The 16,929-nt window shown below is 43.3% G+C and overlaps 1 protein-coding gene across 3 annotated transcripts in view; it reads left to right on the top strand.

Annotated features, from left to right (window-relative positions):
• The window catches only part of LOC113944433 (unconventional myosin-X-like), a 90,551-nt gene that overhangs the window by 49,364 nt on the left and 24,258 nt on the right, over positions 1–16,929 (top strand). For all 3 annotated transcript variants that reach the window (XM_027637520.1, XM_027637521.1, XM_027637522.1), the window contains 5 exons: positions 206–330; positions 1,122–1,236; positions 6,786–6,892; positions 11,170–11,475; positions 15,421–15,460. In XM_027637520.1, coding sequence (XP_027493321.1) covers positions 206–330; positions 1,122–1,236; positions 6,786–6,892; positions 11,170–11,475; positions 15,421–15,460 — 693 coding nt within the window. The remainder of the gene's footprint in view (positions 1–205; positions 331–1,121; positions 1,237–6,785; positions 6,893–11,169; positions 11,476–15,420; positions 15,461–16,929) is intronic.

The following is a 16,929-nucleotide window of genomic DNA, read 5'->3' as shown; positions in this document are numbered from 1 at the left end:
TGTTGTGAGGTTGCTTTCCCCTTGACCCAAACTTCCTCCTTTTCACCTGGCCTTCCCAAATATGGCTTTCTACACAGAAACAGATATACAGCCTGAGACCATGCTCAGAGAAACAGTAACTGTTCAAGTCAGCAAAGACATTAATACCAAGATCAATATTTACTCTGTCTCTCTTATTTGTTTTTGATTCTGGATCATTATGTAGGCGCCAAATCTCTTTAATCCAGATGTGGTTCTAAATCAGCTCCGGTACTCAGGGATGCTGGAGACAGTGAAAGTTCGAAGAGCAGGTTTCCCTATACGGCGCCTTTTCCAGGACTTTCTCAGCAGGTAATTGCTGTCATTGTCTCATGTGCTGTAACAGCCCTAAGGTATGTAATTCCATATGATTGTTCCATCTTTAACTGCTGCTTCTGGTATGGATCATTTGTGGGATGTTCTTTTAACCATAGCTTTATTGCCCATAGCATAGACTGAACTGGAAGCCCTTCTGGAGACTTACCTTTAGGGTAAAAGTCAGAATGGAAAAATAGCCAGATGGTCGTCTTTTTTTTTTTTAGCTTCGCACAGATTTGCTAGTGTGATGCTGTGAAACCCAGCTGGTCATAATGTGTAAAAAAGAAAATACCATACTTAAAACCTTTAGGTGGCTGGAGAAAATTTTAATGGACAGTATAGTTGATGATTAATATTGGAAAGAGTGATTACTTCTTTTAATTAGCCACATCAAAAGGATTTCTTGAAATTTAAGGCTAGAAGAAACCACTGAACATTGCTTCCTTTGTCTCTTGGAGCATTAAATGCCACCCCTATACTGAACAAAATAACTTGTGTCTGATGAAAGCACATGTTTCAGAAAGACAGTTGTTCTTTACTGAAAAATTCTGTTGAGTTAGTATTTTTTTACTGGGATTGCAACAATAATTGCCAGTGTGGTAGGAACAGATAAAGGCTGGGGGATGGAAATTTCCAAACTGGAAGGCAAACACGAAGAAGGGAGGTCCCAAGGGAAGAAGGACTAATGGGAGAAGGATAATTAGAGTTAAAAGACTGGGAAGAGAGAGAGGGAAGGGGGCTGTTACTGTCATATGTAATCTCATGAGACTCTGTTTCATTCTTAGGTACAGGATGCTTGTGAAGGGAACAAGTCTCTCAGACAACAGCAAAGCTGTATGTGCAGGTTTTCTTCAGACCTATGACAGCAGCAAGAAAGAATGGCAGTTGGGTAAAACCAAGGTACTTCATCAGTGTGGGGCAGGGCATGGCTTTGTTCCAGCTGCAAGGGGAGGCAATTGCATCTGGTGAGATTCAAGGCAGTAGAAAAGACAATGCAGTCGTGATCCTTTAAATACACTGGCCTATGTCATTGACCTGTAGCATCTCAAATATTTCCCATATTATGTACCTAGAGACGTAGAAGGCTTTTTGATTTTGTCTAAATTCCTTCTCATTGACTGCACCAGATTGATTTTGTTGTGTCTGATCCAATTTAAGGATTCAAGGAGAACAAGCATGGGTCTCATTTTATGCAACTGTAATGTGTGCCATTAATTCTTTCCTCTTGTGCCAGGTATTTCACTCTGCTTGGCTAACCAAAATTCTAGCCTGAGGCAGTGAGCTACTGCTTGGTATATATCTAAACTGTGAATAGCTAGATCAGCAGATGTGTGACAGCTTTCTGCTGTGGAAGCTCAGATGATGGTTTGTGCAGTGAGCCCAGATGCTAGCATACATTTTCTATGAAAAGGTATCCAAATGCTTCTGCCCACTTGCGTAATTCAGATTTTGCTTGTGCTTTGGTGAAAGCTTAACACTTCTCTCTTGCCTGGAATAGTCTGGATTTTCACAGAGAAATAGATGTGAGCATTGTGAGGTATACTGCTATAGAAATCTGGGACTGTGAAACTGTCTCTAACGTTCCACATACTCCAGTAAATTCTTCAAAGAATATTCCAAGATGGATGGTGTCCAGTGCAGACGGCATTTCTCAATAGTGGGTATGCAGTCCATATCTAGAGCAGATGGTTGTCCATCAAAGCAACTTCTTGCATTTTTTGCCCTTAAGCTTTCAAAAAAGTACTTCAGAATATTTCCAGGGTCACATTGAAAACAGAAGTGATTTCTAGTGAACATGCACATTTAATTTGTCCAGGAGATCAAATAACAATATTTGTTGCTTTGAGTGCATAGACTATAATGTTTTTTTACAGAGCAAGATATCTTTCTCCCCTTTCTACAGGAGTGGTGGTAGCCCAGTTTGTAGTCTGAGCTATGAGCTCCATGGAACAACCAAGGAAACCACTGGCCATTGTTGTGGGAAGGAGATGTATTAATGTGAAGTTTGGTTGGTTGGTTGTTTTTTTCACATGCCTCCACTGATACTCAAGAAAGAAGGTTTTATCGCTTAGCTGTATTTCTGCTCTGTAATTAAAGTGTTCCCCATCTTTGATTTGAGCATCTGGAGTCTCCTTACTGATCCCTGCAAGCCAGGAACCGTTTTGGTCATTCCTGTCCCTAGATAACCCACATTGCTTGGGTGACTGCCAGTCTCCTAGCATTTTAGTATTAAAGCCTATGTGGAGATTGTGTGTGTTGCAGAGCTGCTTGTGCCTGGAAAGCTTTAGAAAGCAGTGGTTAGAGCTGGTAAACATGGAGTTTGAATGTTCTTCCTAGTGTGACAAGAGATGGAAGATTGCTGGGCTACAGCAAGGGCAGCAGGAGAATGCGTGTGAGGAGAATGCATGCAAGCTCACATGCACATACCTTGTGGAGTACAAAAGGTAATAAGCTATATAGCTGGAGTCCAGGGACTACAGCAGAATGACAACAAGCAGGAAATTCAGGCTGCTTTGATTCCTTGGCAGCAATAGGATCCCTTTTCAGTCCCCATTGTGCATCACGAAGGACCAAGTCCATCTGTTTTCATTCAATTCTTGACCTGCACAAATTATTTTGAAAAAATAATATATAGGTGGTCATTGTGGCAAAGAAAATGTGTTTGGATTTTGGCAAAACACCGGATGCAGTCTAATGTATTTTTTTTTAACAATTGTGTCCTGTAATCTAAAAGATATCTGAAGAGCTGTATGTGGCATGTTGGTAAACAGCAGTCTCTCTGTTTAGGGCCCTGGTTGCTGTAGGTTGGAATATTGTGGGAAGAAAGAAATTATTAAGAATGGTGGTCTTTGTATTTTTTAATTTCTTTATGCCTGAGAAGGAAAATTGACAGGAGTTGGGAAGCAGTTGAGCCATCTTGTTGGGTTGTAGAGGTTATTTTATATTGGGCATGGTTTGAATTAGAGATGTGTGTCCTGGTAAAGGGTAACAATTCTATTTATTTAAAGAATGGATCGCTCCAAGGCTGTCCTGGCATGTTCCACCCTTGCTGCCATGCTGAATGGCTGGCCAGCCCCTGGCTACTTCAAGGTGCTGTCATTCCAAGGTGCATTGCCTTGCCATTTCGTTTTTCAGATGAGTTGCTTGGCATTCTTTCTTATGCAAAGCTATTTCATTCTTGCTATGGAGACTACTCTGCAACTCAGCTTTCTGACAGTGCCTCCAGAAAGCCTGCCCCTAGGGAAGCAGATGCCAAGGTGAGGTGTGCAGAGCAGTGGTGCTTCCAGAGCAGTGGTGCTTCCTAGTAGTACCTTCCCTGCTGCCTGTATCCAGCTGTTGTGTCTTGGTTTTGGAATACAGAGTGCTTTTTCTGTATTCATGCTTTAGCTGGGGCTGGGTAACACAGGCCTAGAATACTTGGGTTCATGAAGAAAAGAGCCTTAATTTTTCCAGAGGCTTTCAGGTAAGAGTGAAGTGAAGCTACCACCTAAGGGGTAGTGTAGGTCATTGTCCTGAAAAGGAAGTCCCCTGTGTGGCCTTACTGCCACTTTTGCTGCTACAGGTGCAGCTCTGGGTACTCAGGTTGTGATTCCCAGAACTAACCTCGGCTCATGGAATCAGGAGTAGCTACTGAAAAAGGTGTGACAAACCACCGGGGATGTAACCTAGGAAGAAGTATAAGGGGTGGGTGAAGAGCAAGGCTTATAGAAAGGGGAATACTTCCTGCAAAATGAATGGAAGGATAATTATATCCCTAGCAATTGTTTGAAGGAGGAAGGAAAAGACTCTGTGAATTAGTGCAGGGGATTGTGAAGCTTGGGAAAGGAAACAGAGGAGGAAGGGCAGGATGATCTTTGTGTTTTTCATTAAGAATAGAGCAGCTGCTGTGCTGGCAATTGTCAAATTAATGTTTATAAGAAGTATTAATGTATGCAAGGCAGGTTTTATCCGATATTGTTGGGAGTTGAGGGCTTGGATGCAAACAAGCAGTGTGATGATGAAAGAGGTGGTGCTAAGGTACCCTTGTCTTCACTGGAGATGTGCTGGCATGGAGCAGCAGTTTCCATGCCCCTTTCCTCAGTGCACCTGGAACTTCTGCCATACTTGCCCATACCCACAACACAGATTTCTTACAGCTGTTTAACACAGTAATTCTTGCTATTTGAAGGCATTAATTTCGACATTTCAACCTGCTGTTTTGCAGGGCCTACTGAAGGAGGAGGTTGCTGTACATTGTTTGGCATCCAGGTCACAGTGACCCACTTCCTGCTTTCCCAGTGTTGTCCCCAAGAATCATATGATCCCACTTTTGTACACATGGATGCCCATTCAGTGTCTGCTGATCTATACAAAAGCTTAATATGTTTGCTGTCACACTGATGGTGCATACAGGCATTATTGAGGTTGTGTGAGGAATGCTGTGGTGTTGCACTGTGGTTTAAAACTTGGCCAGTGTCTAGCATGAGTAGGTATGATAGAGGTAACTTTGTATGTTTTGTTCAATCATTCCTTCCTCAAGTGTATATAGATCCTATAATCCTACAGGATTAGGGTTGGATCTCATAGAACTCTGCATGCCCTGAAGTTTTTTCCCCCTCCTTATTGGCCTGGCCCAGCAAGGCTTGCTATGGAAATGCTGATGGCCTGACTATTTTTGCAATTTGATGAAGATAATGGACTGAGACAGTGTTTTGGTGGCTGCATTCTTGAAATGGATGACTGCTGCTTGGTTTTGGAGTGTAATGGAAAGAGCAATCTCTGCCTCAGAGAAGTTTTTAAAAGATTGTTTAGTTGACAGAGGGAGTAGATGTACAACTTGCAGGGAAGGATGCCAGCTTCATGGTTGGCAGTACCTTGATAATGAACCTTCTTTTAAGGCTACCCACGGTTACTTAGTCATTATAAAACAGTTCCTTTCTTAAGGCCATTTTAATGGAAACTGCTTCCCGGGAGAAATTCGAGTCCAGGAAAGCCACTGGCTATAGGTACTAACTCAGGGAGAGGTGTCAGTACGCAGTGGTCATTGCAGGGGGAAAGAAGAGCCTTAGGGCATGAGGCCAAAAGTAGTGATGGAAGGGAAGGTATGCAGAGATATAAGGGGAGGTAAGTGGGGAGGAGGAGAGTTTGTACAGAACACTGAGACTAGATGACTGTTCAAATCTCTGGCCTCTCACCATAACCGCATGGATCCAATATACTTGTAAGGAGTTTTTACTGATTAGTGTGGTTCTGCAGATTGAGGAGTGTCAGCTTCACACCCTGCGTACACGACAGTGCTTTACCAACTGGGGCAGCACTTTACTAATGTAGCCTGTTCTGCTGCTGGCCCTTGAAGTGATTTAGCCAATGCCAGGCAGCAGGTCACACGAGCTTGACCATATGACAGTTGCTGCTGTGATTGCAGCTTGTATGGACATACCTTAGCCAGCTTATTCTAGGCTAGGTACTGCTAGCAGTGTACCCACAGCGCCGTGGAGCTCCATGCAGGCTGCAGTCCATCTCAAAAAGCAATGCATTTATTTCAGGAGTTTGTGCTGAACCCTGTGCTAACCTAATGCAAGCCATCTGCTTTAACATTGCTCAGATATGTCAGTACAATTCCTGTAAACATGGCCTTATCTTGCTTGTATCTCAGGTCTTTTGTCTCTTAAGTAGCATCTTCATCTTTCACAAGCATTTAGCACCGAGCAGAGGTTTGAAATACAGGTGATGGAAGATGCTTGAGAATTAAAATACTGGACATTGAAGTGCAACAGTAATATTTGAAGACTTGTACTGTCAAAGCTCAGTTGGCCCTAGTGCATGCTGCACTGCTGAACCTCTTCAGCACGGAAGCATCTCCACCCCGGAGTTCTGGAGGCTGGTGGAGGGCTCCAGCTCCGGTGGGCTGAAGGTACACACAGCTTTGCACCTCGACTGGGATTTTGGCTTTCAGACTGCCTTCCATTATTAAGCTTGCTGTTAAGGTTGCTTCCTGGAGTCCAGAAATATAAAGGTTCCTCCCTTTCCTTGAAACGCGGAGGAGTTTCTTTGCAAAATATATAATCTCCCAAGTAGGTCCCAGTGCCTGCTGCAGGGCGGTACCGGATTGTGCAGGGAAAGCTGTCAGCTGAGAAAGAGTTAATCACAGGCGCAAGCACGGGCTCTACTCCTCCCTCCTCTTTCCCTCCTTCCTCTGCTCCCTCCCTCCCTCTCTCTCTCTTTTAAGTCTTGACCACAGAGTGAGGGAGGTGGGGGTTGGGCACGGAGTTTGGCTCCTGCCGCTGCAAAACTTTTCCCCGGCGCTCGGAGTGCGGGCGCCGCAGGGCAGCGCCGGGGCAGGCGCGGGGGCCGCCCGGGCACGGAGCGCTCTCCGCGCCGCTCACCCGGGGATGAAACCTCCCGGCTCTCCGGGGGACTGACTTCTTTCCTCTCTTTGTGTTTACTGAAACTCCTCCCCGTGGCGTCAGGTTTTCCTGAAGGAAGCTCTTGAGCAGAAGCTGGAGAAGGATCGGGAAGAGGAGTTGAGGAAAGCAGCTATAGTCATCCGAGCCCACGTCTTGGGCTACATGGCAAGGTCAGTGCTGGGGGCTGCCCCACCATCCCTGTGCTTGCGTGCCTGGATTGCCCTGACCCCCTGCTTTGCTCTCTAGTCCCCTAGCATCCATCCCGTCTTCCCCTCCTGTATTCTAAGGGAGCGTTGCAGGATGTGCTCTCCCTGCCAGCACTAGCTCTGCTGAAACCTTCCTGCACCTTTGGCACCTTTTTTAGTTCTGTGCACGCTTGCACCCTCCCTCAACGCTGCTCAGCAGGCTCCTCGGGGACCTCTGTACACATTGCTTGCCTCTGATGACACCTTTTCCTTGCCTTCAGGGCTCTCCTGGCTGGGCCCCACCTACTCTTTGGGTCCTCTCCTTTTCCTTGTGCCTGTCAACTCTGTTTTCTGCTCCCCCTGCAAATTGCTTCTTCCTCACTTGCAGCTCTGCCTTTGCTTACCCTCTTTCCTCGCCCTGCCTGTTTGCCTCGTGATCTCCCTCTCCTTTTAATTAACTCTTCAGAATTGGTTTTTGGCCAGCTCTGCAACAGTAATCTCCTCTTGCCACTCCCTTTTGCACCTGACCAGAGAAGGTTTGGGAGAACAAACTGCAGGCAAACTGCCCCTCCTCTGCCCCTCGAAGTCAGTGTAACAGCTGACTCCTTAATGGCTGTGGCATGCACACTTAATCCCACTAAGATGCTCTTTCCTGCCTGGTCTCTGCTCCAGACACCTGTCAGTCAGGGGTGTGAGGAGGTGAAATCCCTGGCCAGCAGCGCTGTTTCAGCAGACACTTTTCTTAGAGCTCCAGTTACACCAGGTAGCTCATTTTGCATTGGGAAATGTGTGCAAGGGTTGTACCCTGCCTTGCCAGTGTGGAATATCAGCAGAATACACATTTGGTCTCTGGAGCTTTTATTCATTTATTTATTTCCCTCTAGGAAGACAAATGAGCTAGCTCTATTGTTTGTACATGAGACTGCAAGTTTTTTGTGTCAGGGCCTCTGCTCTGTTTTACTTTGTGTCTAGCATTTGGAGAGAATAGTAGGGATTAGCAGAGAAAATTGATTTTCTGGGAAACATCACTGCAGGCATACTGGATTACTGCTTTTCTGAGTTCCTGGTAAGGTAGCTGCTGCCCTGTAGGGCTGTGATAGAAGACAGTATGGCAGCAGTGTTCCTCTTGGTTAGAAATCTTGTGGTCCTTCAGCCTCCACAGGTCTGAATTCCTTGTCCCACATGTTGCCCTTCTGAATCTCATCTTTAACAATAAGCTGTGCTTCTGCAGCCAGAATGGAAATCCTCACAGGCGTCTGGAGGTAACTGGACTTTGTAGGGGAGGAGAGCAGGGAGTTAACAAAGGTTTTCCAGTCTTTCTCTCTGGTTCTTTCTGTGAAGAGTTTCCAGTTGCACTGCACCTGTATTGAAAATAAGTCCAGCAGGCAGGAGTTCATCTGGGCAAGTGCTGAATGGTCTGTGCAGAGCTGGGCAGAAGTCAGGAGTACCAGTGAGTGCTGCCTTAAGCTTGATACCATTTCTGTTAGTTTTGCAAGTATAAGTGTATTTAAATTCATTTGGTCTCATACAGAATAGATTGGTGAAGGATTTTGCTGGTTCCTTCCCCTTTGTGAACTTGTTCTGTGAGCCTGGAGAATCAGATTTTCTTTGCTCTCATTCCCTGCAGCCTAGTATCTCTGACTGGTCGCTAAAATGTAAGACAGGGAAATCAAGCCAACTGAAATGACCCCATTTTTATGTAACTAATCTGTGGAGCTCTGAGATGCAGGTAACAACTTCACCATCCCAAATACACATAATGCAGGATCCATGTGCAAATTCGGCTGTGTCCCTGGATTCTACAGGACCGTATTGATTAGGAGAAGAATACAGTAGCAAATTGCTCTATAGCCCTGTGTTGTCTAGTCCTTGGAGGCATAACTGCCAATTTCTGCTCATTAACAGAATAATTAACTAAATTTCAAATAGAGCTTTGGAGCCTCGCAGCCACTCCGTCTTCTCTTGTGTGATACCTGGTCAGGTTGGCTCCCAACCCTCGGCATGGGCTGCTGGTCAAATTTCTTTGGCCAGTGCAAGAGCGCGAGTGGAAGGCCGAGCAAGGGGAATGAAGTTCACAGCCTGTGTGCAGCAATTCCAGCTGAAGGGCGTCTGCGAGCTTGGCTGTGGTCATGAGGAATGAGGGGGCACTTCAGCCTGGCAGATTAGCAGGCAGAGCTGGCCTGTAGCTGGGCAGGGCTTGGCACTTGAGATAGTTTCTGGCAGATGCATTTTGTAAAAGTCAGAGCACCCTTTTTGATGCACTTATATCTGCCTTGGCAAAGAGTGCACATGCAGCTGTTCACACCCCATGTGCAGGACACAGGGAGGACAGAGGGAGTAGGGGTGAGGGGACTGCAGCTCAGGAGCAATTAATCTGAAACCTCCTACTTCTGATCACATCTTCCCTTTCCTCTTCTCTATGCTTCCTCCCTTTGACTTAATACTAATGAAAAAGAGTGTGACCTCTGCACACTGCTACTATTAGCATCCCTCTCCTGATTTTCTTGACTGGGCTGATGTATCTGATGTGCAGGAAGGTGGCAAGCTGTCAGCATGGGTCCCTGTTGCCATCTGAAGGGAATTTGATTGCCAGGACAGGGATTTTGAGATCTGTCTTTTCCTCACGGTGTTGCAGAAGGTCCATGGGAAGGATATGTGAGAATACTGTGATATTTCCAGTGTGCTTTCTAGTACTGTAAGACCTCAAAGAATTACTGTAGCCTGTTGGCTCATGATCCTCCATAGCAGCCCCATAGAATTTCCCTCTGCAAATTCTGATTTGGATTAAAGAAGAGTTTTATTTGAATAGTACCAATGATTGTTTCCCTACAGCAAGTTATTAAGGTTTCTAAATATATTAAGTTACTTTAAAAAATACCCACTTATTTTCAGCCTTAATAGTTGTTGGCTTCAAGTTGGTTAAATCTTGTTATATCTCCTGTTAGAAAAATAGAGATGCCACCAAGAAGTGTGGTACTTTGCCTGGTATCAGCGTTTTCTATCTCTTAAGGCAAGTGCTCTCATTCTGTAAGGCTGAATTTCTGGTTCCAGTCCTGCTTCCTCAGAAATCACTTGAGGATCTTACATTTTTCTTGGAATAGGGGTACCAACACAGAATAAAAGGATAAAAGCAACAGTGTAATCCCCTTCTGCGCAATATTTCCGCTTGCAAGTATAAGAATCCCATTAGTATTTTTTTCTATAGCATTGTGATGGGAGTTTGCCTTCACCTGATGATCTGGGGCCCAAAATTCCGTTTTTGACTTGTTGCTTTCCAACATAGTTGGACATCAGGTGTGTTTGGCCTTTGGTTCTTCAATGCAATACCTTATGGTTGACTCTTTTGGGTTATTTAATGTTTGCTTGAATCTAGCTTACAAATTGATCCAGATTACTGTGCGCTAATAACTTTTGCTATTTGCTCAGTTTGTACAAACTTCTACCAGGAACTTTTTTTCAGGTCCTTGATAAAAGTTGTAATGCAGAGCCAAAACCCGATTTATTTAGAACTTTACTAGAAATATGGAATTATGAATCTTTTGTTTTGGGGCCCTATCATGTTTTAGAGTGCTGCAAAGTTGATTTTCATATCGTTTGATGATCCTTGTGAGTCCCTTCCAACTCAGGATATTCTATGATTCTTGTTTAGGCAAAATGTTGTGCAATAGAAGTATTTGTTTATGTGAACCTGTTAAAATGTTACATTCAATGATCAATATTGTGGTATCGATGTGTTTTCCCCTAGGCAATATGAAATTAATGTGACCAGTTCTATTTTTGCACTGTTTTTGCGTTTTCTGGAGTAATTTGTGTTTGCCCACTTAAAAGATGGGGCAGTATGGGACTTTGTCCTCTTATGGTAAGGTCATTTGTGGTTTATTATAATAAATTTGTTTTTATTATAATAAATACACTCTGAACTATTATGTTAATGGCACAGTGAATGTGTGTATGTGCAATGCAAGGAGACTTTGGCCCAGAGGACTTTCCCTTTCCGTGTGCCAAATAACTCACCCCTTATCCTCAGAGAGTCTTCACAAAAGTAGGTGCCTATTTAAACAAACCAGTGGTAGATGTAAGAGGGATAACAGTGAGGTGAATATGATTTACAGGTAGTGACAGTAGTGGAACAGAAATTGTGTCATTTCCAAACAGTGTTTTTCCCCAAATGATTTTTCCGTGGATGTGGTCAGATACAAGGCATGAGAAGTGCAGAGCATGTATGACTTCCTGGCGCATTAAGTGTCTGGTTCTGTTTTTAGGAAGAAGTATCAGAAGGTGCTAGCCAGTGTCGTTATAATCCAAAAGAACTACCGAGCGTATTTCTGGAAGAAGAGCCTGCTGCGACTGAAGGCCTCTGCGGTCACCCTGCAGAAGCACTGGCGTGGCCGCCTGGCTCGCAGCCTCTACCAGCACCTGCTGCAGCAGGAACTCAGGCGGAAGCAGGAAGTGGAGGAGAGAAGGAGGCGAGAAGAGGAAGAACAGATCAGAAGAGAGGAAGAGGAAAGACAATGGCAAGAAGAGGAGGAGCGTAGGAGGAAACAGGAAGAGGAAGAGGTGAAGGAAAGGTACAGGATGGTATCTTACACTCACAGTTCCCTGGCTCTAAAGCTGCTAAAGTGTCAAAGCGAGTCTGGGGCACTGGCATGGTGGTAACACTGGAATACCAGTTGAATGAGACAGTGTCCCAGCAGCATGGAAAAGGAGTGTCCTGCTTCCTTTAGGAAAGGTGTATTTTTACTTCTGTTTAGTGTTTTTTTTCTTTGAAGTCTGCATACAGGAGGCAGATTTACTGATTGGGCAGAGATGCATAATTCTCTCGTTGCTTTTGCAGCAGTGAAGGAAATTTTTATGCAGTCTTCCAAAAGCTGGAGGGATCAGCGGTGTGAGAAGGTACCAATATTTTAAGTCTTGGTGCAGCAGGATCAGAGAGCAAGTTGTGCAGTATACCCATGCTATTGCAGTTGCTACACTCGTGAGCATACGCATGCTGTCTCTCATCAGGGATATGGATGTATCAAGAGATAGGAAAGGTAAAGGAAAAGCTAATGTGACAAAAAGAGGCAATCTGTGAGCAGTGACAGTACACCTAATGAGAATCCTGCACCTCATGCATCATTTACTGTTCACTATGTGGTTACCTACCTCCTATCTATTCTACTATCCAAACTGGATGGCTCCCTTGATAATCTTCTGTTTTAAGAAGCGTGAAACTTTAACTAAAAGATTATTAATAAATTTCAACAAATAATCATGTGATGTTTTGTTTTTCATGAGTAGTTGGTTACATTTCTTCTAGGCTTTTATTACTTACTTGTCCCAAAGTTGGATCTTATCAGATTGTGTGGCAAGCATCAGAAAATTCTACGGTTAGAAGCATGTTGCAAGGAAAAGAGATAGCCTACAGTTCCCACAGAGACAGTAGGGTGTTGTATCTGCTGGGACAAGACATGGAGTTAATGGTGCCAGTGATGAAGTTTGGTCAAGGAATTAGTTGAAAAACACTGAAGGCTCCATTTTTGTCAATATGTCAATTTTCAACAGTAGTCTCATCAGCAACTTGAAGCTGGGCAAGTTCAGAATGTCAGTAACTAGTTTGCAGATATCAAATGCTACAGACGCTCTCTCAGGTCTGATGTCCTTATTGTCCTAAGCAGAGTTTGTCTATACCTAGATAGGGTGTGGCCTCACCTTTAGTACTGTGTGCAGTTTGGGGCACCACAGTATAAAAAAGACATTAAGCCATTAGAGAGCATCCGAAGGTGGGCCATGAGGATGGTCAAGGATCTGGAGCAGAAGCTGTATGAAGAGCAGCTGAGGTCACTTGATCTGTTCAGTCTGGAGAAGGGGAGACAGGGGAGACCTCACTGCGGCCTTCAGCATCCTCATAAGGGGAAGCTGAGGGGCAGGTAAGTATCTCTTCACTCTTGTGACCAGTGACAGCACTCAAGGAAATGGCATGAAGCTGAGTTGGGGGAGGTTTATTTTGGATATCAGGAGAAAGGTTTTCAGCCAGAAGTGGTTGAGCACTGGAACAGGCTTCCCAGGGGAGTGGTCATAGCACCAAGCCTGTCTGAGTTCAAGAAGTGTTTGGACAATGCTCTCAGGCACATGGTGTCCTTTGCAGGGCCAGGAGTTGGGTTCAGTGATCCTGATCAGTCCCTTCCAACTCAGCATGTTGTATGATTCTGTGATGAAAGGAAGAACTTATCTAGCTTATTGGTTATAGTGTTTTTGTGCTTTAGTTCCCAGCCCATGAAAGATGTGTTCATCCCAAGCATCACAGTAACCAACTGTCAAGTGTTTCTAGAAATCAGGTGAACTCCTTGTTTTTCTTTAATTTTCTAGTTAATGTCAAAAGGCATCAGAGTGAGTAACCAAAAAGGTACTAGCAAACCAACTTGGCTAAATCCTGAACTTCCATTTAACCTAAAAAATGAGGTAGAAGTCCACAGAAATTGCAGATTGGCTAATCTACTGAGAACAAGCATAGACAAAATCAGAAGGACTTAGATGCAACTTGAGGTGGAATGAACTAAAAGTTGGTGTGCAATTATTGTGCTTACACTGCTTGCAAAGGAGAGACATGGAGTAATTTGGTTTACTGTTAACAGGAAGAAAAAAAATTATGGAGAAAGCTGAGGTACTTGATGCTATTTTTATCTTCCCCAAAAGCTTAACTGTTGAAAACTAAATACAATTAGCAAACATGTGCAGAAATTCAGAACATAGCTTGGTAATAAAAAGTTAGAAAATGCTCAGATAAGTCAAATTACAAAGAAGGAATTGGGACTTGGTGAAAATAATGTTTGGGTACTCTGAGAACTAGCTAAAGCAGTTCAGAACAGTAGGCATTCTCTTTGTCCTCCTATGTGGACAGCAACAGAGTTTCCATAAAAATGGAAAATTCCAAACATTTTAAAATTGTAAAAGGAAGAATGGGGGAATTGTGGACCAGTCAGCCTAACCTTAAATTCAGGAATATAGTGAAACAAATAAATAGTTGTAAATGCTTGATAAAGGAATTGAGAGCCAGTGTGGATTTTTGGAGAACAAACAGGATAACTGAATACAACTATCTGAAAAACAGGATAACTTTCAATACAGTTAGGAATAATCAAATGCACAGGAAGAGAAGGAGGAATACCTACTTCAACATCAGGAAGAAGGTCTGGATACTAAATTGAGTATGTCACCAGTGTCATGCTGTGTGAGAGGAGAAAGCAAATGCTGTGTATAAATTTGATTGTTTCTGTGAGATGTGGAGGTGATTCTTCTGTACTGCTTGGTACTGGTAAGGCTTCAGTTGAAGTACTGTCCCTGGCTTTGGGTATCACATTTCAGGAAGAGTGTAGATCAGTTGGAGATGACTAGAAAAAAGCATGAAGTATCAGAAGTTTAAAAAATGTGAGAAACAGTTGCAGGAATTAGTATGTAGATTATAGGTGGTATTCCTAATTTGTTTTAAAATGACTGTGCTTCTTGAGGCCTGTTATCGTTTAAGGCAGTTGTTTCACTCACGATGACTTCAGTAGAGTTGGAGCCATCTGGATCTCAATTATGTCAGTTTTGATTTATAAATATTTCCTGGGTTTTTTTCAGTGAGTGGGCACAAGAGTGAGAGCTTTAAGGACTTCGTGACTTGCAGCTGCAGTTTAGAATTTGGCTGGGAAAAGCTTCAAGTCCTGGGAAATAAATATCATTGCCCTCCTGTTCTCCCTGGGGTTGAATTATAGATCTGAAAGTTATCACTGCCAAGTGGTAACTTTCTTCCATCCAGCCACATCCTAATTCTGCTCCCTAAACATGTCCCTGGCATTTGTCTGTCTGTTAGTTCGGCTGCATGTAGTGTACTTGCTATGGAGAAAATGGCCATAGTGGCAGCTTTCCCTTGGAGTACAACCTTTTTGATCTGGGTGGAGATGCAACACCATGGGATGAGTTTTTTTCCTCTGCTCTTGTTTACTGTGAAACTCTGACTCTTACAATCTTCACTAGTAAACTAGGTTTTGCATGCCACTGAGAAGTTGTGCAAGCTGGGGCTTTAATACACTAAAAACAAAACAAAACACAAGTTCAGTGCTGATATTGCAAAAATTCTGTTATATGTTAAAAATCAAAGACAGTTTCCTCATATCTGTCAATTACACAAGTACAATCTCAATATTCAAAGACTTACAGTACTTCGGAAGATTCTGTTTGCATTTATCATGGGTCTCATTTGTCTTTCTGTCACTGTTTCCAGTGACCTTCCCAGTGTGTTCCAACTAATGCAATTTCCTAATTGATCTGAAAGTTAAGTACGTGGGGAAAATCTGTTGTGTCCACAAAGGTCATGCCAACCACAGAGAATTGGATTTTTACTAAATTGCAAAAGCTTTTAAATCAAGTCTTACAGCAGGTACCTTGTTTTAACCTTTTCCATGGAGGGATGATATGTCCATGTAATTCTGAAAGCCTCATGCAGGATAACTGAGTCTGTCTCTGACTGTCATGTCTTCTTTTTTTGTCAGAGAAAAGGAGCAACTGAATGCACTACTCAAGGTGGCCCAGGTAAGTTTAACAGTTACTCTTTTCACATGAGTTCTCATGAGTGTCTATGAAGGGTCCTTCCTTGCCTACACTTTGCCTGGAGCTGATATTGTTATTGCAGCAATACTACTTTAAAAATGGGCTTTGTTCACTCAAAACCTGCAGGTGTTCGGCTTTGGCAGAGGTGCATAGAGTTAACAAGGTAGGGCTTTTGTCAAGGCTCGTGTACCGGCTTGCAGAGGTTCTGTTTGAAAATTTCTATATTGAACATGCAGCATCCTTTTTTATCTCTACTACTTGAACTTATTAGATGACCTTGTGATGTGTTACACTGTGACACAGTCTGGTTTGCTGGATTGTGCCAGTAACAGCCAAAATAAGAGTGCAACCTACTGCTGCCATGGCTAAAATAAACCCTTTGCTCTTAATCTCATTGTTGGTACTTGACATATGAAAGAGCAGACCACCTACCCTAAGGTGTGTAAAAATAGCTCTGTATCTCGTTACTTCTTTTCCCAAACCACTTGTTCCTCAGCTTCAGACTTTGTTCAGTAGAGATGACAGAGTATAGAAATGCATTCATCCATAAGTAAGAATCAAGTAGAGAACAAGCAACAAGGTAACTAAAGAGAAGGAGCCAATTGACTGCATTGTCATAGTCCTATCAGGAAGTACATTAAATCCTTTCAGAATTTATTTTTGCTTTTTTTCTTGTGTGTGTATGTTTTGTCTAATGTGTGTATGTTTTCAACAGCCTCTGTGGAGGGCGGTTATGGCTTTATCATATAGCTAAACATCAGTGAAAGTTATCAGTGTCTTCTAATTATTGTGTATCTGCTAAAAATTTCCTGTTACTTCAGTGTGGAGAATAGAATAAGACAGAGTCTTCAGCAGCCAGCCATCATTCATCCAGTGATGCTAAAGAATGCCAAGGAATTCTGGGTGGAGTTTTGGTGGGGGTTGGAGTGGATACAGTCCTGCTTCATTGCAACTATCCCTTCCAACCCTAGATTCTGATGGTCTGACCCCTAATTCAGGAAGCAATGAAATTTCCAGATCTTTTAGTGAATTTCTGGGAAGTCTTCAGCTCCTAAGCAGTCTATGCATGTATGTATTCATATACAGTTGTTTTGTCCTATATGTGGGTATGCGTGTGAGTTAGCTCAGAAAGAGAGAACAGACTTTCAAACTGCTTTTATCCAAATTGCAGTGTACAAAGGGCTGTAACATGAGCAGCAGACAGAGAGGCTCTTCTAAAAATTCACTGATCCCAGTGAGCTTCCCTGTATGATTCAGAAAGGAGGTAGGCTGCTGGGAAAAAGGAGGTACCTGAAGATCCAGTAGTTCTACCTTTAGCTTTTACACCATGAATGATTGCAGGATGCTTGGAGTCATCTTTTTGCAGATGGTAAGTACAAGGCAAGCACAGGAGACAGGAAGAATGAAAGGTCCAGGCAAGGAACAAATATAAGTTGAAGAAGCTGCTTTAA

The sequence above is a fragment of the Corapipo altera genome, unplaced genomic scaffold (genome assembly GCF_003945725.1).
Source record: "Corapipo altera isolate COAL_440 unplaced genomic scaffold, ASM394572v1 45, whole genome shotgun sequence".
NCBI classification, from domain to species: Eukaryota; Metazoa; Chordata; class Aves; order Passeriformes; family Pipridae; genus Corapipo; species Corapipo altera.
This window is presented reverse-complemented; position numbering and strand designations above follow the sequence as displayed.